We start from the raw sequence: 18,013 nt of genomic DNA, 5'->3' as shown, positions 1-18,013 counted from the left end.
CAGCAGCAGCTTGATATTCCCGATGCACCTGGATTCCTAAAGGGTTTTAAATTCTTTCTGGGAATTGCTTTGTTTATGAAAGGGAATTCAGGATATCAGAGTATATTAATATGATTGATCTCTGATTCAAGCATGCGCTGTTTAACCAGAGGTCCTTGACAGCCTTGCTTCCAGCAGACAAAAGGAGTCACAGTCTTACATTAATGTAATAGATTTTATTAATGTAATTACATTATATTTCTTACATTAATTTAACCAAGAACCTTTTCTGAGCGATAGCACTAGAACGGAAATCAATACTGGCAGAAACGCATTCAAAATTACTATCCTAAATAATGGGAAACTAAGCCATCTGCAATAACACTGTCAATGTTTTTTGCTTTATAAATGGTACTGGTTATATCTTATTAGCAGATTGAGAAGATTTGGTATAGACCATAAGACCATAAGATATAGGAGCAGAAATAGGCTATTTGTCCCATTGAGTCTGCTCCACCATTTCATCATGGCTGATCTAATTTTCCTCTCAGCCCCAATCTCCTGCCTTCTCCCCGTATCCCTTCATGCCCTGACCAACCAAGAATCTATCAACCTCTGCCTTAAACATACATAAAAACCTGGCCTCCACAGCTGCCTGTGGCAAAGAATTCCACAGAGTCACCACCCTGTCACTAAAGACATTTGCACATTTCTACAGAGGTACTGTGGACAGCATTCTACCTGCCTCATCAGAGCCTGGTATGGGGAGGGAGGAGGGAGGGCACAGGATCGAAAGAAGCTGCAGAGAGTTGTAAGCTCAGTCAGCTCCATCGTGGACACTAACCTCCACAGTATCCAGGGCATCTTCAAGGACCAAAGCCTCAAAAAGGAGGCATCCATCATTAAGGATGCCCATTACCCAGGTCATGCCTTGTTCTCATTGCTACCATCAGGAAGGAGGTACAGAAACCTGAAGACATATATTTAATGAATCAGGAACAGCTTCTTCCCTTCTGTCGTCTCATTTCTGAGTGGTCATTGAACCCCATGATCACTATAAACAAACAGTATATATTTATTGTGATACATGATTTTTCTATTATTATGTTTTGCATTGTACTCCTGCCACAAAGACAACATATTTCACAACATATACTGGTGATATGAAACCTGATTCTGATCCTAACTGCAACTTACCTGTTTTGAGCTTTTCTACAAAAGACAGACTTCAGAAGCAGACTCATGATAAAACTGAACGTTATGCCTTGATGAACTCCAATGGGATGTAACACTTGGAGAAAGAGGAAACTACTAATTGTAATGATTGCTTCACAGGGAGTATGTTATCAAGACAGAGTGTTCTGCAGACTGAAACCAAGCCACGAATGTGTCACTCCTTCCACTGACAAGGAGAAGTGATGTGGCTGTTAATTCTTCGCTTAACCCAGGTCTCTCACAGTATTAAATCAAAGTTCCCATTTGTTAGTTACAATTCCTCAGTACTCCAGCTACTCTTAAGGCACTCACAAACCTTTTTGCTTTCCAAAGAGGGCACAATTTGTGTGTTTCTGTCCTGTTTGTTTTAAGCAAAAGCACTTATCCTCCTGAACTTAACCTTGTTTCCTGGACGCTTCATAGCAATTAGCATAGTGCTTTATAGCGCTGAAGGTTGGTGTTCAATTAATTCCTGATGCTGTCTGTAAACAGTTTGTGTGTTCTCCCTGTTATTGCTTGGGTCCTGTGAGTGCTCCGGTTTCCTCCCACATTCCAAAGATGTACGGGTTAGGCTTAGTAAGTTGTGGGCATGCTATGTTGGCTCCAGATGCGATGCGACACTTACGGGCGACCCCAGCACATCCTCAGATTGTGCTGATCTTTTGATGTACATGTGACAAATAAAGGTAATCTTCACCTTTTCCTCTCTTTTCAATACCCTGAATTGATGTTCTGAACAAGTTACCCCTCATCTCTCCCACCTTAACATCTTTTTGTCTTTGACCTATCTGTTCAGCTTTCTTCGGCCATCTCTCATCAAGTTTATAAAGGCGTGTTCAGATTTTAAGTGTTCTGTATGAATATCGATTGTTGTGCATGAAAGCCAGCACGTACTGTGTGAAAGGTTCTTGGTGCTCATGATGTCTTCAGAACATGATGTCTTTTCGTCTCCTTAGATCTGCATTACGCAAGCATATATTTTAGACGAGCTTTTGTTCAGAGCCACTAAATTCTGAAAACACTTGATCAACTAAGTCAATTTAAAAGCAACTTTAAGAAAGAGCCAAGTATTTCAAAGTAGTATTATGTTGCAGTCAATGTACAATGCGTTATGCTCAATATGTCCTGGATGACCCAAAAATTGACAATTTCTTAGCCTCACCAGATGATTCCTGACTGTCTGACTTACTACAGCAGATTGCTTGTGGCTCCAGACTGCAGTATCTTCAGTCTCTTGGGTCTCAATACATTCTTTATTTGCTGATTTAATCCACCCCAGTTGATTGGAAGGAGAAATATCAGACAGGTGTTCAATAATTCAAATTAGTCACATTTCAGGCTTAGCATGGTACTAAAACGTCCCGGTGGACAGGAATTTGATGACAAGCAAGTAAGACAACCTGTACTTTCAGCTCATCTTTCAACATTTAAACCTAAAAAATTCATGGATTCTGGAAATATGGTAGAGTTCTGAAAGGGCCCAGTATTTCTTCATTGCTTTGACCTCCGCATGAAGCTGCCCTAATCCCTGAGCGAGTGTCATCTGGAGCACGTTTGAAATATCTATTAATAAGTCTGTTTTAGAATTTCCCATATTGCTTACTTGTAGTTATAGTGAGGTTCAGTGTTAATGTCTGAACGTGTACTGGTTAGACAAGTTGAAGCATAAGTTTTAATTCAAACTAGAGGATTAAAATTCAGTTAGTTTAATACATTGAATAAATCACTAATGCTATTTACTGTCACTATGAAACTACCGATTTTTAGCAATTGATTCCACTTTAACCAATATACATTACTGTGCTGAAGTCTTAGGCACCTCAGCTATATATATGTGCTGTAATGTGGACAATATGAAGTAATCTTTTATTGAGCAAAAATGAGACACTCTCAGAAGGAAGAGGCCTGATCAACACGATATTCTGTGACATTTTATATGCTAAAGATCAAAGGACAATTCTATAGTTTACAATGTGTCTACAATGCTTCCTTTGAATAAGATGTAACTTCCATACCTTCTTCTTTGTAGTCACAGTCCAGACATCCAAAATGGATGTAATCAGCATTGTCTGGTTTTTCAGTTAACTGCTGTTCACCACTCTAGGAACCTGTTGTCCGGAGCTACATTTTTAAAAATTTAATCTACAGTCCATGTTCAGATTGTGGGCTGAAGTTAGTTGCTAAAGTTAATATATTGCTATACAGCTTAATTCCAGAGTATGCCCCAACAACACGAGACCACTAGGCATAGGAGCAGAATTATGCCATTCAGCCCATCGAGTCTGCTCCACCATTCCATCATGGCTTATCGTGGATCCCACTCAATCCCATACACCTGCCATCTTGCCATATCCTTTGATGTCCTGACCAATCAGGACACGATCAACTTCCGCCTTAAATATACCCACAGATTCGGCCTTCACTGCAGTCTGTGGCAGAGCTCTCCTCAGTTTCGATACGCTCTGGCTATAAAAAGATCCCTTCTTACCTCTGTTCTAAAAGATTGCCCCTCAATTTTGAGGTTGTGCCCTCTAGTTCTGGATACCCCCACCATGGGAAACATCCTCTTCACATCCACCCTATCTAGTCCTTTCAATATTTGGTAGGTTTCAATTAGATCCCCACACATTCTGCTAAATTCCAGTGAGTTCAGGGCCAAGTATACCAAGCGCTCCTCATTTGTTACGATTTTATCTTGTTAAGCAGCCTCATGTGTGGCACTTTATCAAATGCCTTCTGAAAATCCAAAAAAATGACATCCATTGCCTCTCCTTTGTCCACCCTGCCTGTTATTTCCTTGAAGAACTCTAACAGATTTGTCAGGCAAGATTTCCCTTTACAGAAACCATGCTGACTTTGACTTCTTTTATCATTAGGCTCCAAGTACCTCAAAACCTCTTGCTTAATAATAGACTCCAACACTTTCCCAACCACTGAGGTTCGGCTAACTGGACTATAATTTCCTTTATTTGCCTTTCTCTCTTCTTAAAGAGTGGAGTTGCATTTGCGATCTTCCAGTCCTCCAGGACCGTGCCAGAATCATGTGATTCATGAAAGATTATGACCATTGTATCCATGTTCAGCAACCTCTCTCAGGACTCTGAGACATAATCCATCTAGTCCAGGTGACTTACCCATCTTAAGACCTTTCAGTTTTCCTAGCACTTTTTCTTTGGTAGTAGCAATGGCACTCAGGCCTGCTTCCTGACACTCACAGACCTCTGGCACACTGCTAGTGCCTCCTCAGTGAAGGCAGATGAAAAACACCTATTCTTCATCTGCCATTTCTTTGTCCCCCATTACTACCTCACCAGCATGATTTTCCAATGGTCCAATATCAACTCTCACCTCCCTTTTACTCTTTAAATAACTGAAAAAGCTTTTGATATCCTGCTTTATATCATTAGCTACTCTGCCCTCGTATTTAATCTTTTCCTTCTTTATAGCTTTTTTAGTTGCCTTTTGTTGGATTTTAAAAGCTTTCCAAACTTCCAACTTCCCACTCACTTTTGCTAACTTTTATACCCTTCCTTTGGCCTTTATGGAGTCCTTAACTTCCTTTGTCAGCCACGGTTGCCTACCCCTGCCATTTGAGAACTTCTTCCTCTGTGAGACATACCTATCCTGCACCCTGTGAACTATTCCCAGAAATTTCAGCCATCTCTGCTTTGCCGTTATCCCCACCAGTATCCTCCTCCAATCCACCTGGGCAAACTCCTCTCTCATGCTTTTGCACAGTATTAACATTATTTTGTGTTTTTTCCCCTCTCTCTTCATATTTTGTTGTCTGTCCTGTTGGGTGTGGACTTTCATTGATTCTGTAGTGTTCCTGTGAATGCCCACACAAAAATGAATCTCAGACTCGGTTATAAATTTAAGGTTATATATTTACTGAAATCCAATAGAGATTTCAAGAGAAATAACCATGGCCATCAGATTGAGTTCCATATTCTAATTTTAATTTTACTAGTTAAAATACAAAGAAACAAACAAATTGTGTTGACGAGACAGTTGAAAGGGATGGGAGGAGTCTAAGTTGCAGCATAAACACTAGCTAGCATTAGAAAAATGGAGTATTTTCCATTGAAATCCTGATAACTTGCTGAATGCTGTCATCATTTCTTTTCTCCTTATTCTCAGATCACAATAAGCCTCTAAACATTCTCAAGTGATGTTCAGTTTGAAACTCTACAGCTAAGCATTTTGATATACTTATTATTGCAGACCTGCAAGGACATCCAGGGAGTGACCTTGAACATGCCAATATTCCACTGCATTCCTCTGGCCCTCCAGCAATGCACAACTATTTAACCCACAAAGGGAATAAAAACTTGATTCTGACAGCAACTGTGGAGAGAAAATAAGGATTAACATCGACAAAGTTATTGAGCTGAACCACTAGCTCTGTTTCTTTATTCCACAGATGTGCAATTCTCTGTTTTTATTTTAGATTTCCAATATTTTAATTTTGGATTTTAATCTTTAAAGGAGACAGCCATGCATAGTGCGTTTGAGAGCATCAGTGATTGGAGTAACTGGTGATCCCAGATTATAGACAACAATTAATTAAACAAATGGCTTTGTTCACATCAGCCAACCCATAGTAATTTAGGAAGTTTGATGCTATGGTATTGCAGATGGAGATGCCGAATCTTCCCAGCAATGCATCAGTTACTTGGTTGATGCATCACTTGGTAGAAAATTGACTGACAATGTAGATATTCTTGAAACTAGCTAACGCTCACACCACCAGGTTCAAAAACAGTTGCTACCCCTCGACCATCAGTCTCTTGAGCAAAAATTACACTCACTTGCCCATTCATTGAGATATTCCCACAACCAATGATCTCATTTTAAGGACTCTTTATCTCAAGCTCTTGTTATTTATTACTATTTATTTATATTTCATTTGTACAGTCTGTTGTCTTCTGCGTTCTGGTTGGTCTTTCATTAATCCTATTGTAGATACTATTCTATAGACTTGCTGAGTATACCTGCAGGAAAATAAATCTCAGGGTTAGATGATATATGTTGTAAGTACTTAGATACTAAAGTTACTTTGAACTTTGAAATTTGGATAAGGCAATGTTTACCCTGATTGCAATGGTGTTGTCTGCAATTGCAACTGCCATCCTGTTCAACACAGGTTTATGAAAGCATGTCTTCGCCATCATTGTCAAATAACTGCCCAGCTGTGTACATACAATTGAAGATACTAGTGATCTGGCATGAATAATACCTTCTGTATCAGATCACATTTTGTTCTGTTAGTGGTACAGCATCAGTGCATTCTTGCAAAGGAATAGGAGAAAAAATAAATTAACAGCGGAGTTTATTTTAAACAGCTGAGTTTTGTAATAGGTAAGTAGGGCAATTACTTTAAAAGTCAAATTACTTTGAAGGACTCTTCATCTCATGTTCTCAATATATTTATTTATTTATTTATTTATTTATTTATTTATTTATTTATTACTTTCAGGACTCTTCACCTCTTGTTCTCAATATTTATTGCTTATTTATTTATTACTATTATTTCTTTCTTTTTGTATTGCACAGTTTGTTATCTTTTGCACACCGGTTGACTACCCCAGTTGGTGTAGCCTTTCATTGATTCCATTATAGTTATTATTCTATTATGGATTTATTGAGAATGCCTGCAAGAAAATGAATCCCAGGGTTGTTTATGGCGACATATATGTACTTTGATAATAAACTTACTTTGAACTTTGAAAACGAATGGTTTCTTTATTATGCCAGGAACTGAGTAAAACAAATTGTATTCGTATGGCATCATGCTGCCATATGTGATAAGTCTGTGCCTCACTTAAAGTAAACACAAAGTTACTCTCGCATTTTTGGACTCCCTGCATCTTCCTTTGAATTACTTTAATGTTTTCAAGTTATAAAACATAACAGAAACAATAGGCAACCTTCACATCTCCTAACTTTCCATTCTTGGCCGGTTCAGTTCTTGCCGGTGATTTCACTGCAGAAATTGTTACCATCATGTCCACATGATCAATGATTGATAAAATAGAAACACAGAAAATTCATATAATATACACATTTTATTTTTATTTTAAAAATAACAAAATGTATGTTGCAGGCATTAATATGGGGTTATAGTAAAATATTGGTAATTGCCATGAAATGTACAGGCTCAAATTCTGTACTGGAAATACAAATGCCTGCATCCCAATCTATCATTCAATCAATGTTCATACATCTTCATTAGAATAATACTTACTGTAGATTTAACACCACTTGAACTTCAAAGGTAAGTTTTGCCTATCCATCACGGATGGAGGATAAACTGAAGGTAAATCTTGTTCTGTGTTATTGTCAGACTGGACTAAGATTTGTATTCCATCAATACCTGAGCAGTTGGTTTCTGCAGAACTAACAAACACAGCATAAAATATGTCAACAATGCTCCTGACCAACATGGGAAAAAAACTGACTTAAGGTGCCAGTTCAGATCACCATTACAAATATTCCTTATTTGTACTGAAAATAAGCTCTCTTTAAAATAGACATGCACTTCTCGCAAATCCATTTCTTAAATTAGCTTAAAATATAAACACTTGGTAGAAATCAATACTCCTTCAAAACCTTGTTTCTGAAGCTCCATGTCTTAACTTGTTATCTAAAAATTCATTGTTTTCAAAACTTAGATTATTATGAGATCTTGAGATCATTAGTAATTTCTCTTTATTTGTATAGCCACCCTTTGCAGAGGTCTGTGGCACAGGTAATGTGTCCATAGGATCCTCTTTATTTTCCAGTTTCACGTAACCTTTGCTGTTACTACGGTCAAGCCTCGGCCAGCTTGGGTGCTTTCTTTGCTCGGTCTGAACTGAAAGTGTCAAGGGGCCTCTCTCCAAGTCCAAGGACTTGGAGTGACAGGACAGCATGTGGAGGGAAGTGTTTGATCCAGACTCTTTCCTGGGAAGGCCTGGCGATAGAAATATCCCCGTGGCTGTCTCAGAAGGTGAATTGGGTGGGTTTCCACCTGTTGCAGTGGTGTTGCTTCTTAACAGGCGTGGATTAGGTGGTTTATAAGAGTCACTGGTATCAGTTGACGGTACCGTTAAGGAAGCCATGGAGGAATGTTTCACCCTTCCTTTACTCAGCTCAGAATCCTCTGTGATATCGTCAAGTTCAGGTTCATCGATCACACAGTTGTTGAGTTTAATAACAGGGAGTGTGAACGCATTGATAGATGACGAAACAATAGATTTGGTCTCACACTTCTTCGAATTGCTATTTTTCTCTCTCTGAGTTTCAGACTGTAGCCGATACATGGAGCTTGATGCTGATGGGGTTTTGGGATGTAAAAGTGTAGTAAATTCCTTGGGTGGTCCATCCTCTTCATCACAAGAGTTCCATTTCATTGCAACAATTCTTTCATTAGATGATCCAGACAACGAGAGCAATACATTTGCAGCTAGTTTAGCAGTACACTGGTTGTCATAACATTTAATATCGGAATCCCCAGCATGGCCAATCCAAGTACCATTCATATGTCTTTGGTCTTTAATTCTTTGGCTATGGATATCAATGACAGTAGAATAAATATCTTGCATGTGTATTACTTTTGTTTCTTTGTCCCTATTTTCATGCAGTATGGCATTAGCACAAATAAATATGAAAATCCCTATCCCCATGGTGAAAGGGCCAATCATTTTCATTTTGTCAGAGTGTAAGTGCTGCTCAAAAAATTCCACTAATACTCCAGCATGGTCTGATATTACGTGAGACCCATTACTAAGCACTCCAGATTTGGAAGTCACAGGATGTTTCTTATCTACCTCCTGTGGCCAATAACCAAGAACTGCCATTGCGATCCCAACCATCAAAATTAAAATTCCAAGGAAAAGGAAAAACCCCGATGGGGAATAGAGTCTAATTTTGCCTCTGACAACAACAACATCAGCTTTGGGCTTGCGCTTGACTCTCCTCTTCTCTGGAGCAGAAGTCGCAGGAGGAAGGTGAGGATGCTGCGATCTGGCGGAGTCCTGTCTCTTCAGAGCTGCCAGCCCCGTTATTACACCCCCTGTAGCTATCATTGCACTGTCTTCTTCCTTGAATGTTAAGAACAGGACAATTTCAGAACGGCAGCTGAACTTTTGTCAATGGTTACAGGAGGCAAAAGATCTGTGTAACTTCGTATTTACAGTGGCAATAAAACTAATTTCACTTCCACCAAGTTCTTATTGAATTTGTTTAAACAATGAAAGTTTATTAAGGCCACCATGGAAACAGTGCTCTCAATAGGCATTATTTAAAGCTCCATCCATGATTCAAAGATAGGATTAAGCTGTGTTTACTGACATCATTAGTGTTTATTATTTTTTGCAATTTAAGTACTTCTAATGCAATTGTAAGTAGTTAATGTGCTTATTACATTAAGAGTCTCAAAAGAAGTCACAATTGTGATAATAGTGCAACATAACAATCAAAGAAATACTTGCCTTCTGCTTAGTTACCAACAAGGCATATGAGTGATATGAGTGCACGGATGTCAAATTGTTTTGCACAGAAAGTGACGGGAAACTGCTGCACAACATTTTTCAGGGACTAAATGGTTGACTAATTACCTTGCGACATACCTGGACAAAATGTGGATTGTACCAGGTAAGGGGATAGGAAGAGTGAAGAAATGCTTTTAAAAGATGTTAGCTTTGCTGGGTGTTTGTTAATTAAATTGGTTGTTAACTCATTAACGAATGGATAGTAGAACCAATGAGTTTCATCATCATCCCACTAGAGGATCAGCTATTCTGCATTGGGTGTTGTGCAATGAACCAGAATTGATTAGGGAGCTTAAGGTGAAAGAACCGTTAGGGTTAAGTAATCATCATATGATCAAATTCACCCTGAAATCTGAGAAGGAGAAGCTGAAGTCAGATGTATCAGTATTACAGTGGAGTGAAGGGAATTACAGAGGCATGAGAGAGGAGATGGCCAGTATTCATTGGAAAAGAACACTGGCAGGGTTGATGGTAGAGTAGCAATGGCTGGAATTTCTGGAAGAAATTTGGAAGGCACAGGATATGTACATCCCAAAGAGGGAGAAGTATTCTAAAGAAAAGATGACACAACTGTGGCTATCAAGAGAAGTCAAACATAAAAGCCAAAGAGAGGGTAATAATAGAGCAATAATTAGTGGGAAGTTAGAGGATTGATAAGCTTTCAAATACCAACAAAAGGCAACTAAAAAGTCATTAAGAAAGTAAAAAAGGAATACGAAAGCAAGCAAGCCAATAATATTAAAGATGATACTGTAAGTTTTTTCAGATACATAAAGTGTAAAAGGGAGGTGAGGGTGGTTATTGGACCGCTGGAAAACAATGCTGGAGAGGTAGTAAGGGGAGACAATGATGAACTGAATAAGTATTTTGCATCACTGTGGAAGACACTAGCAGTATGGTGGAAGTAGTGTGTGAAGTTACCATAACTAGAGAGAAGGTTCTTGGGAAACTGAAATGTCTGAAGATTGATGTCACCTGGACCAGATGACATACGCCCCAGAGTTCTGAAAGAGGTGGCTAAAGAAATTGTGGAGGCATTAGTAATGATCTTTCAAGAATCACTCGATTATGGAGTGGTTTTGGAAGACTAGAAAATTGCAAGTATCACTCCATTCCTCAAGAAGGAAGAGAGGCAGTCAAAAATAAATTATATGCCAGTTAGTCTGACCTCAGTGGTGGGGAAGATGTTGGAGTTGATTATGAAGGATGAGGTCTCAGGGTACATGATAAAATAGGCTTTAGTCAGCATGGTTTCCCTTAAGGGCAAGCCTTACCTGACAAATCTGTTGGAATTCTTTGAAGAAATGACAAGTAGGATAGACAAAGGAGAATAAGTTGATGTTGCGTACTTGGATTTTCAGAAGGCCTTTGACAAGATGCTATACATGAGGCTGCTTAACAAGCCATGAGCCCATGGTATTACAGGAAAGATTCTATCAAGGCTAAAACAATGGCTGATTGGCAGGAGGTAAAGAGTGGGAATAAAGGGAGCCTTCTCCGGCTCGCTGCTGGGGATTAATGGTGTTGTACAGGGAACTATGTTGGGACTGATCCTTATGACACTATTTGTCAATAATTTGAATGATGGAATTGATGGCTTTGTGGCAAAGTTTGCAGATGTTATGAAGATAGGTGGAGGGACAAGCAGTTTTGAGGAAGTAGAAAGGCCACTGAGAGACAGATTAGGAAAATGGGCGAAAAAATGGCCACGTGGGAAGTGTATGGCCATGCACTTTGGTAGATGAACAGGTTCACTATTTTCTAAATGGAGAGAAATACAAAAAACTGAGGTGCAAAGGGACTTGGGAGTCCTTGTGCCGGATTCCCTAAAAGTTAATTTGCAGGTTGGGTCTGTGGTGAAAAAGACAAATGCAATATTGGTATTCCTTTCAAGAGGACTGGAATAGATAAGAAAGGATGTAATATTGAGACTTTATAAAGCGTGGGTGAGACCTCATTTGGAGTATTGTGAGCAGGTTTGGGCCCCAAATCCTGGAAAGGATGGGCTGAAACTGGAGAGGGTTCAAATGAGATTCACAAAAATGATTCCAGGATTAAATGGCTTGTCTATGAAGACTATTTGATTGCTCTGGGCCTATATTCACTAGAATTCAAAAGAATGAGGGGTGACCTCATTGAAACCTATCAAATGGTGAATCGCCTTGATATAATGGATGTGGAGAGGATGTTTCCTAAAACTAGAGGACACAGCCTTGGAATAGTGGGGATTCCTTTTCGGACAGAGATAAGAAGGGATTTCTTTTGCAAGAGATTGGTGGATCTGTGGAATTCTTTGGCACAACCAGCTGTGGAATCAAAGTCTTTATGTATACCTAAGGCAGAGGTTAATATATTCTTGATTTGTCAGGGCATGAAGGGATGGGGAGAAAGCAGGAGATTGTGTCTGAGGGAAAGTTGGATCAGGCATGATGAAATGGCATCAGATTCAATGAGCCAAATGGCCTACATCTCATGGTCATATCTTGTTTCCTGTAGTAGGGGAGTCTAGGACCAAAGGACACAACCTCAGAATAGAAGGATGCCCTTTAGAACAGAAATGAGGAGGAATTTCTTTAGCCAAAGTGTGGTGAATCTATTGAATTCAGAAGACTGTGGAGGCCAAGTCATTGGGTATATTTAAATCAGAGTTTAATACTTTCTTGATTAGTAATGAGGTTGAGAGGGATAATAAATCAGTCATAATGGAATGGCAGAGCAGACTTGATGGGCCAAATGGCCTTATTCTGCTCCTATCGTGAATGGTCTTATGGCCTTACCATTCCTGGGAACTTGTTTCTGACAGATCCAAAGTGAGTTGGAATATTTCTCTTTCCAAGAGCATTAAGGATGAGAAATTTTGCAAGTTTTGAAAAATGGGGAATTTTTAAATTAACAGCTGTGTATCTGTGGTTTTGCCCATATTTAATAATTATTTAATAGAAATCGACATGGTAAATGCAAAAGTAAGGACCCTTCTGAGGCTTGTCTGATCAATCCATTTAGTAGATATCCTTCACTAGAGTAAATAGCTTTAATCATGCTTATCCAGCCTGTTCTTATTTTCCTTTTATCCATTTTCTGAGAATAATAGAATTGATGCAGTTTGAGCAGAAACGAGTTGGCCCAATAAATATGTTGGCTTTTCACAAGAACACTATATGGCCCTGCAGCTTTTGTTCTCTTTTATCTAGTCCCTCAGCTTTGTTAAAATTTAATCTTCAATATTGACATGCTTTTGCCTCAGTCACTGTGTCCAAAACCAATTTTCACAAAACTTCATGTAAAAATATCTGTTTGCTCTCTTTAGTTCCAAATCTCTTGTATTTAATACAGTACCAAATTCTCTTTCACTATTGGATATAATTAGCTTTCATTCCCCATTCTCGTCTTTGATCATTTTAACCTAGGAACACGCTTGGAAATAAAATGCTGAAAATGTGAGCAAGTACTGCTTTTTTTCCCACCTTCAGACTTCTGTGTAAATATTAGTTTGTTCTTTTCTCAAATCACAATCTGCTACTGTTGAAACTACCAATCCAGCATATCACTTTAATAATGGCCAGAATAGCAGGTCACATGAACAGAAGATTTTCGAGCAAATTCTCTCAGTACAGTCTATTTTGTCAGATGCTGATTCCATATCTTTAATAGCAATGACTGGCCAAATATACAAATATGAACCACTGCTTCCTTAGAAGTTTGTGAAGATTTCTCTTGAAACTTAAAACTTTGACGTACTTATATAGATATGTGATGGAGAATATATTGACTGGCTATGTCACAGCCTAGTTTGGAAGCACCAATGTCCTTAAACTGAAAATCCTACAAAAAGTAGTGGATGCAGTCCAGTCCATCACGGGAATGCCTCCACAGAGCAATCTACATGGAGCATTGGCGCAGGAAAGCAAGTTCCCTCATCAGAAACCCCCGCTACTCAGGTCATGCTCTCTTTTCACCGATTACATCAGGAAGAAAATAGACTCACAACAAAGGTTTAGGAACAGTTATTACTATCAGATCTTGTACCCGAGGGGACACCTTCACTCAACTTCTCTTGCGTCATGACTGAACTGTTTCCACAACCTATGGACTCACTTTTAAAGATTCATCATCTCATGTTTTTGATACTTATTGCTTATTTATTATTATTATTATTATTATTATTATTTCATTTTGTATTTGTACAGTTTATTGTCTTTTGCACACTGGTTGTCAATCTGCCCTGTTGGTGCAGTCTCTCATTGACTCTATTATGGCTCAAGTTCCTCGGCATCCACATCACCGAGGACCTCATGTGGTCTGTACACTCCAGCTGTGTGGTGAAAAAGACACAACAGTGCCTCTTTCACCTCAAAAGGTTAGTATGGGTCCCCAAATCCTATGAGCTTTCTACAGGGGCACAATTGAGAGCATCCTGACTGGCTGCATCACTGCCTGGTATGGGAACTGTATCTCCCTCAATGGAAGGACTCTGCAGAGAGCGGTGCAGACAGACCAGTGCATCTGTAGTTGTGAACTTTCCATGATTCAGGACAATTACAAGGACAGGTGTGTAAAAAGGGCCTGTAGGATCACTGGGGACCCGAGTCACCCCAACCACTATCTATTCCAGCTGCTATCATCCAGGAAGCAGTACCGCAGCGTAAAAGCCTGGACCAACAGACTCTGGGACAGCTTCTTCCATCAGGCCATCAGACTGACGCTGATTTGAGTGTACTCTATATTACATTGACTCTTCTATTTTAATAAATTACTATGATAGCACATTGCACGTTTAGATGGAGACGAAACATAAAGATTTTTACTCCTCATGTATGTGAAGGATGTAAGAAATAAACTCAATTCAATATTGAATTTATTGAGTATGCACACATACAAACAAATCTCAGGATTGTGTATGGTGACATAGCATTACTTTGAAAATAAACTTACATTAGACTTTGAGCAGAACACTGGAAAGGAAAACTGCAATAAATTTGAGTTTTTTGGCGGAAGCAGGATTGTATATCACAGGAAGCGAGGGGCCAACTTGATCTTGAAATATATGTCCCAACCCTATAAGAATATAAAGGCATGTGGAAGATGCACTCTTTTACATTTACACTGTATGCAGAACCACTTTTTTTTAGAACAAAGCATAAATATTACTCATAGACTCTAATTGGAATAAGTTTGTGCACACTAATCCATGTTTAAAATGCCATAGCCCATTAGGAAAATGATTAGTAATTTGATTAATTAATGTAATGATTCAATTAAGTACTTGATACTAAAGCAGGAGTAGATTATTCACTTATTCTGTTACCAGGCAGGATCATGACTGATCTTTCACCTCTTGATGTGCTTATAGAATTTATTTGTCCTAAATATACTCTGTGGCAGGGCCTCCACTGCCTTTTTGGATGCAAAGTTCCAAAGATTCCCTTCTCTCCGGGTGAAGGAAGTCATTCTTATCTTGGTGCTGAATGGCCAACCCTTTGTGAGAATACTATCTGGGAACCAAAATATCCCGAACTCCATTTCATGCCCAGCTTTGCTTTAAATCTCTTCCTCTTTAAAATATTATACACTGTCTAGAATTGTTCATCACGTCTTTGAATTAATGTAGCAATGTTATTCATAATAACACAATCTCAAATCTTGATAACTACCCAGGGAAATGGTATGGGGTGTGAAGAGAAATCATCCCAGGAGGCTATTTCGGAGCAATTCCCGCCAGCTGGACGATGGGAGAGAGGTAAATGTATCACAGTTCTGCCTCTGGTGAAAATATCGCTCATAACACCGAGGGAGAGAGGCTATCATCGATTGTTTGTCTTTAACAGCATGGACTGACAAAGGAATGAAGTCAGCAGCGCCCATTGAGAAATGAATTAACTGGACATTTCTCCCCAAGAATGCGAATGTTTGAAACTCCCATGCAACATTAAGCAGAAAGAAATGCGATTAATTCCACGTGGTGCTAGGACCGACTGAAACGCAATAAACTGGAAGGGACTATATTGACCATTGTATCTTTCTTTGTAGTTAGTCAGAGATTATGGTTCATAGCCGTAGCATCGTCTTACAAAGCATTGTTCGAACATACCATTGCCCGTGACATTGACCGAGACCGCTCTGGTGCCCGAACTATCACTTGTGGGCAACCCTTTTCACGTTGCACGATGGAGCAACGCATTCTCTCATCCTGATCTGTAACGAGCGAGGTTCTATTGTATTTGGAGTGAGCTTATTAAGGACAAACGCGAACCGGAGTTCGTTTGCCTTATTATTTCTCTATTTCTGTGTTTTCTATCCCCAATTTTCACGCCCCGACGCAAGAGGAATGTCGATTACTACCTGGAAAACGATCCCAGGTCAAAGATCAACTCCGAGAAAAGGGATCCCTTTGTCTGATACGTTAATCAGTAAGAAATGCATCTTTCTAGTGAAACGGACGATAGCGGAATTGAGACAATGTCAGTTCCTACCACACTGGCTATGCCCGTATTTCTATAAACGCCCATAGGGCTAACCTGAAATTATCAAATGTGATAACGAGATATTGTTCCTTACTGTAACACCGTCCTATTTTAGCTGTTAGCTGAAGGATCAGAACTGGCTTCGCTTACTCTTCAGGCGCATTCTCAAAGCTCCAGATTCTCTTTTGTACCACTGTTCGGGTCGGAGCCGTAAAGTCTCTCTTCACCCGCCGCCCCTCGAAGTCAGACGCAGTTGTATACATTTGCAACAAGTACTAATGCAGTTTGCCTTCGCAGTGGCAGTCCGGTGGCCTTTCCGTTTGTAATCTCTGATCCTACAGCACACCTACAGCAACGATTCTCCTTAATTATTCTGTAAAATGCCATGAAATTGAAACCCACTCCTGCGAATGACAACTCCCCGCAAGACATCCGATGGCAGTATCCTCACGCAGCTGAGTCCAGGGCGCTGAACAGTCCGTCTCCCTGACAGGGACATAAAGGAACAGCGGGGAGAGGTTTTCGATTTGTAAATAGCCCTCATTTGAAACGTGAAACTCACCTGAACACGGGAAGATGACAAAATCCTGTTAGAACTGACAGCAGCTGGAGCAGGGGGTCCGTTCACCGAACGCGATCCTTTGTTACTAACGATCTCCTTTCACCAGAATCCAGCTGCCCAGTCACCATCTTCGGTATTGTTTGAACTTTCTGTGTCTCAGTTCACCGTCGCTACATTCCCGCGTTTCTCGTGGACGGAGAGCTTGTCTTGAGCCATTTCTGACCCCTTTTCGCTTTGGCTCCTCTCCTTGGTCATCTGGAGGCGGACGGGGCAACTATTCCCGGCAGAGAAAGAGAGCTGCCGGCGTTCTCGAATTCAATTCACAAAAGGATGCAAACGTGCCGATCCCTGCCGAGGGGAGCGGATCGAATGAAATGTCAGGAAGCTCACACTCCCTCACTCAGCTCTCTAACGGATCCAGAAGAAGAGTTGACTTCATGTAATCTCAGTTCTTCAAGCTGAGCAAATTTAAAAGCTGATAATTATGAAATTAACTCGTAAATTGTTTTCAAATGGCGAACTCCTTAAAGAAAAATTCATTGTTGTTGTTTAAACTTTTTTCTGGTGACTACTTAGCTGATTAGAAGACGGTGGAGCGTGTTCTCTTCCCTGTTCCCGGATCAGGCCCTGCTAAAACCAAAGCTCAGACTGTAAGTGTCAGACACCAAAGAAAACTAGGACTAATGTCAGCCACGTGATCTTTCCCCAACCAGGAATGTGACGCATATCGGAGCAGTGAGCTTTCTGTCTCTCTTACTCTGTCTTCGTTCCTCTGTATCCACCTCTGATGGGCGCTCATTGGCTCCTCCGATATCCTGCATCTGATTTGCATTAGCAGAACCGTCCCAAGACCACCACCCCCCACCCCACCCCGTGTTTGAAATCTCCCCCTGTGAGAGTTAGATGGGGTGTGAATTCACTGGGCAACACTTGGTCCATGTAATCCAGTACAGTTCCCTGGAGGAAGTAGGGCCCTTCCTGCTAAAGTAGCAAGTTTAAAACAGTATTTTTATCTCAGATGTAAACATTCTTCAACCTTCAAATACCCCTTGCCAAATAAAAAACTAGGTATATGTCTTTACTTACTGTTGACTAAGAGGAAGTTTAGCATCAGATGGATATTCTAGATAAAGCTATCCACTTAATCAGACTCCATCCACCATGGTAAAACAATCGTCTCCTCTCCCACGCCTGGTAATGTGTGCAGTGACTGCAAGACTCATTACAGCCTCTCAGAAGTGCATGGCTTCTGCTGCATTGAG

At 40.0% G+C, this 18,013-nt stretch overlaps 1 protein-coding gene across 7 annotated transcripts; it reads right to left on the bottom strand.

Moving 5' to 3' along the window:
- Window positions 1-268: 268 nt before the first annotated feature.
- On the bottom strand, window positions 269-17,484 carry tmem200a (transmembrane protein 200A). 7 transcript variants are annotated; one of them, XM_059981538.1, is made up of 4 exons: window positions 16,752-17,484; window positions 16,340-16,675; window positions 14,661-14,783; window positions 269-9,278 (listed from the first exon to the last, which is right to left on the bottom strand). In XM_059981538.1, the coding sequence occupies exon 4, from the start codon at window positions 9,261-9,263 to the stop codon at window positions 7,800-7,802; it is 1,464 nt and encodes a 487-aa protein (XP_059837521.1). In that variant the 5' UTR covers window positions 9,264-9,278; window positions 14,661-14,783; window positions 16,340-16,675; window positions 16,752-17,484; the 3' UTR covers window positions 269-7,799. The 7 variants fall into 7 exon arrangements, with proteins under 7 accessions (XP_059837521.1, XP_059837520.1, XP_059837523.1 ...); XM_059981537.1 differs by lacking the exon at window positions 16,340-16,675; XM_059981540.1 differs by lacking the exon at window positions 16,752-17,484 and having other exon boundaries at window positions 16,340-16,745.
- Window positions 17,485-18,013: the final 529 nt, after the last annotated feature.

This window comes from Hypanus sabinus, chromosome 10 (genome assembly GCF_030144855.1).
Source record: "Hypanus sabinus isolate sHypSab1 chromosome 10, sHypSab1.hap1, whole genome shotgun sequence".
NCBI lineage: Eukaryota > Metazoa > Chordata > Chondrichthyes > Myliobatiformes > Dasyatidae > Hypanus > Hypanus sabinus.
The sequence above is the reverse complement of the archived record's forward strand: the minus strand, read 5'-3'. Positions and strand labels throughout refer to the sequence as shown.

Excerpts from the sequence above, each read along its gene's own strand:
- tmem200a (XM_059981538.1), bottom strand. The coding sequence starts at position 9,263 with ATGATAGCTACAGGGGGTGTAATAACGGGGCTGGCAGCTCTGAAGAGA.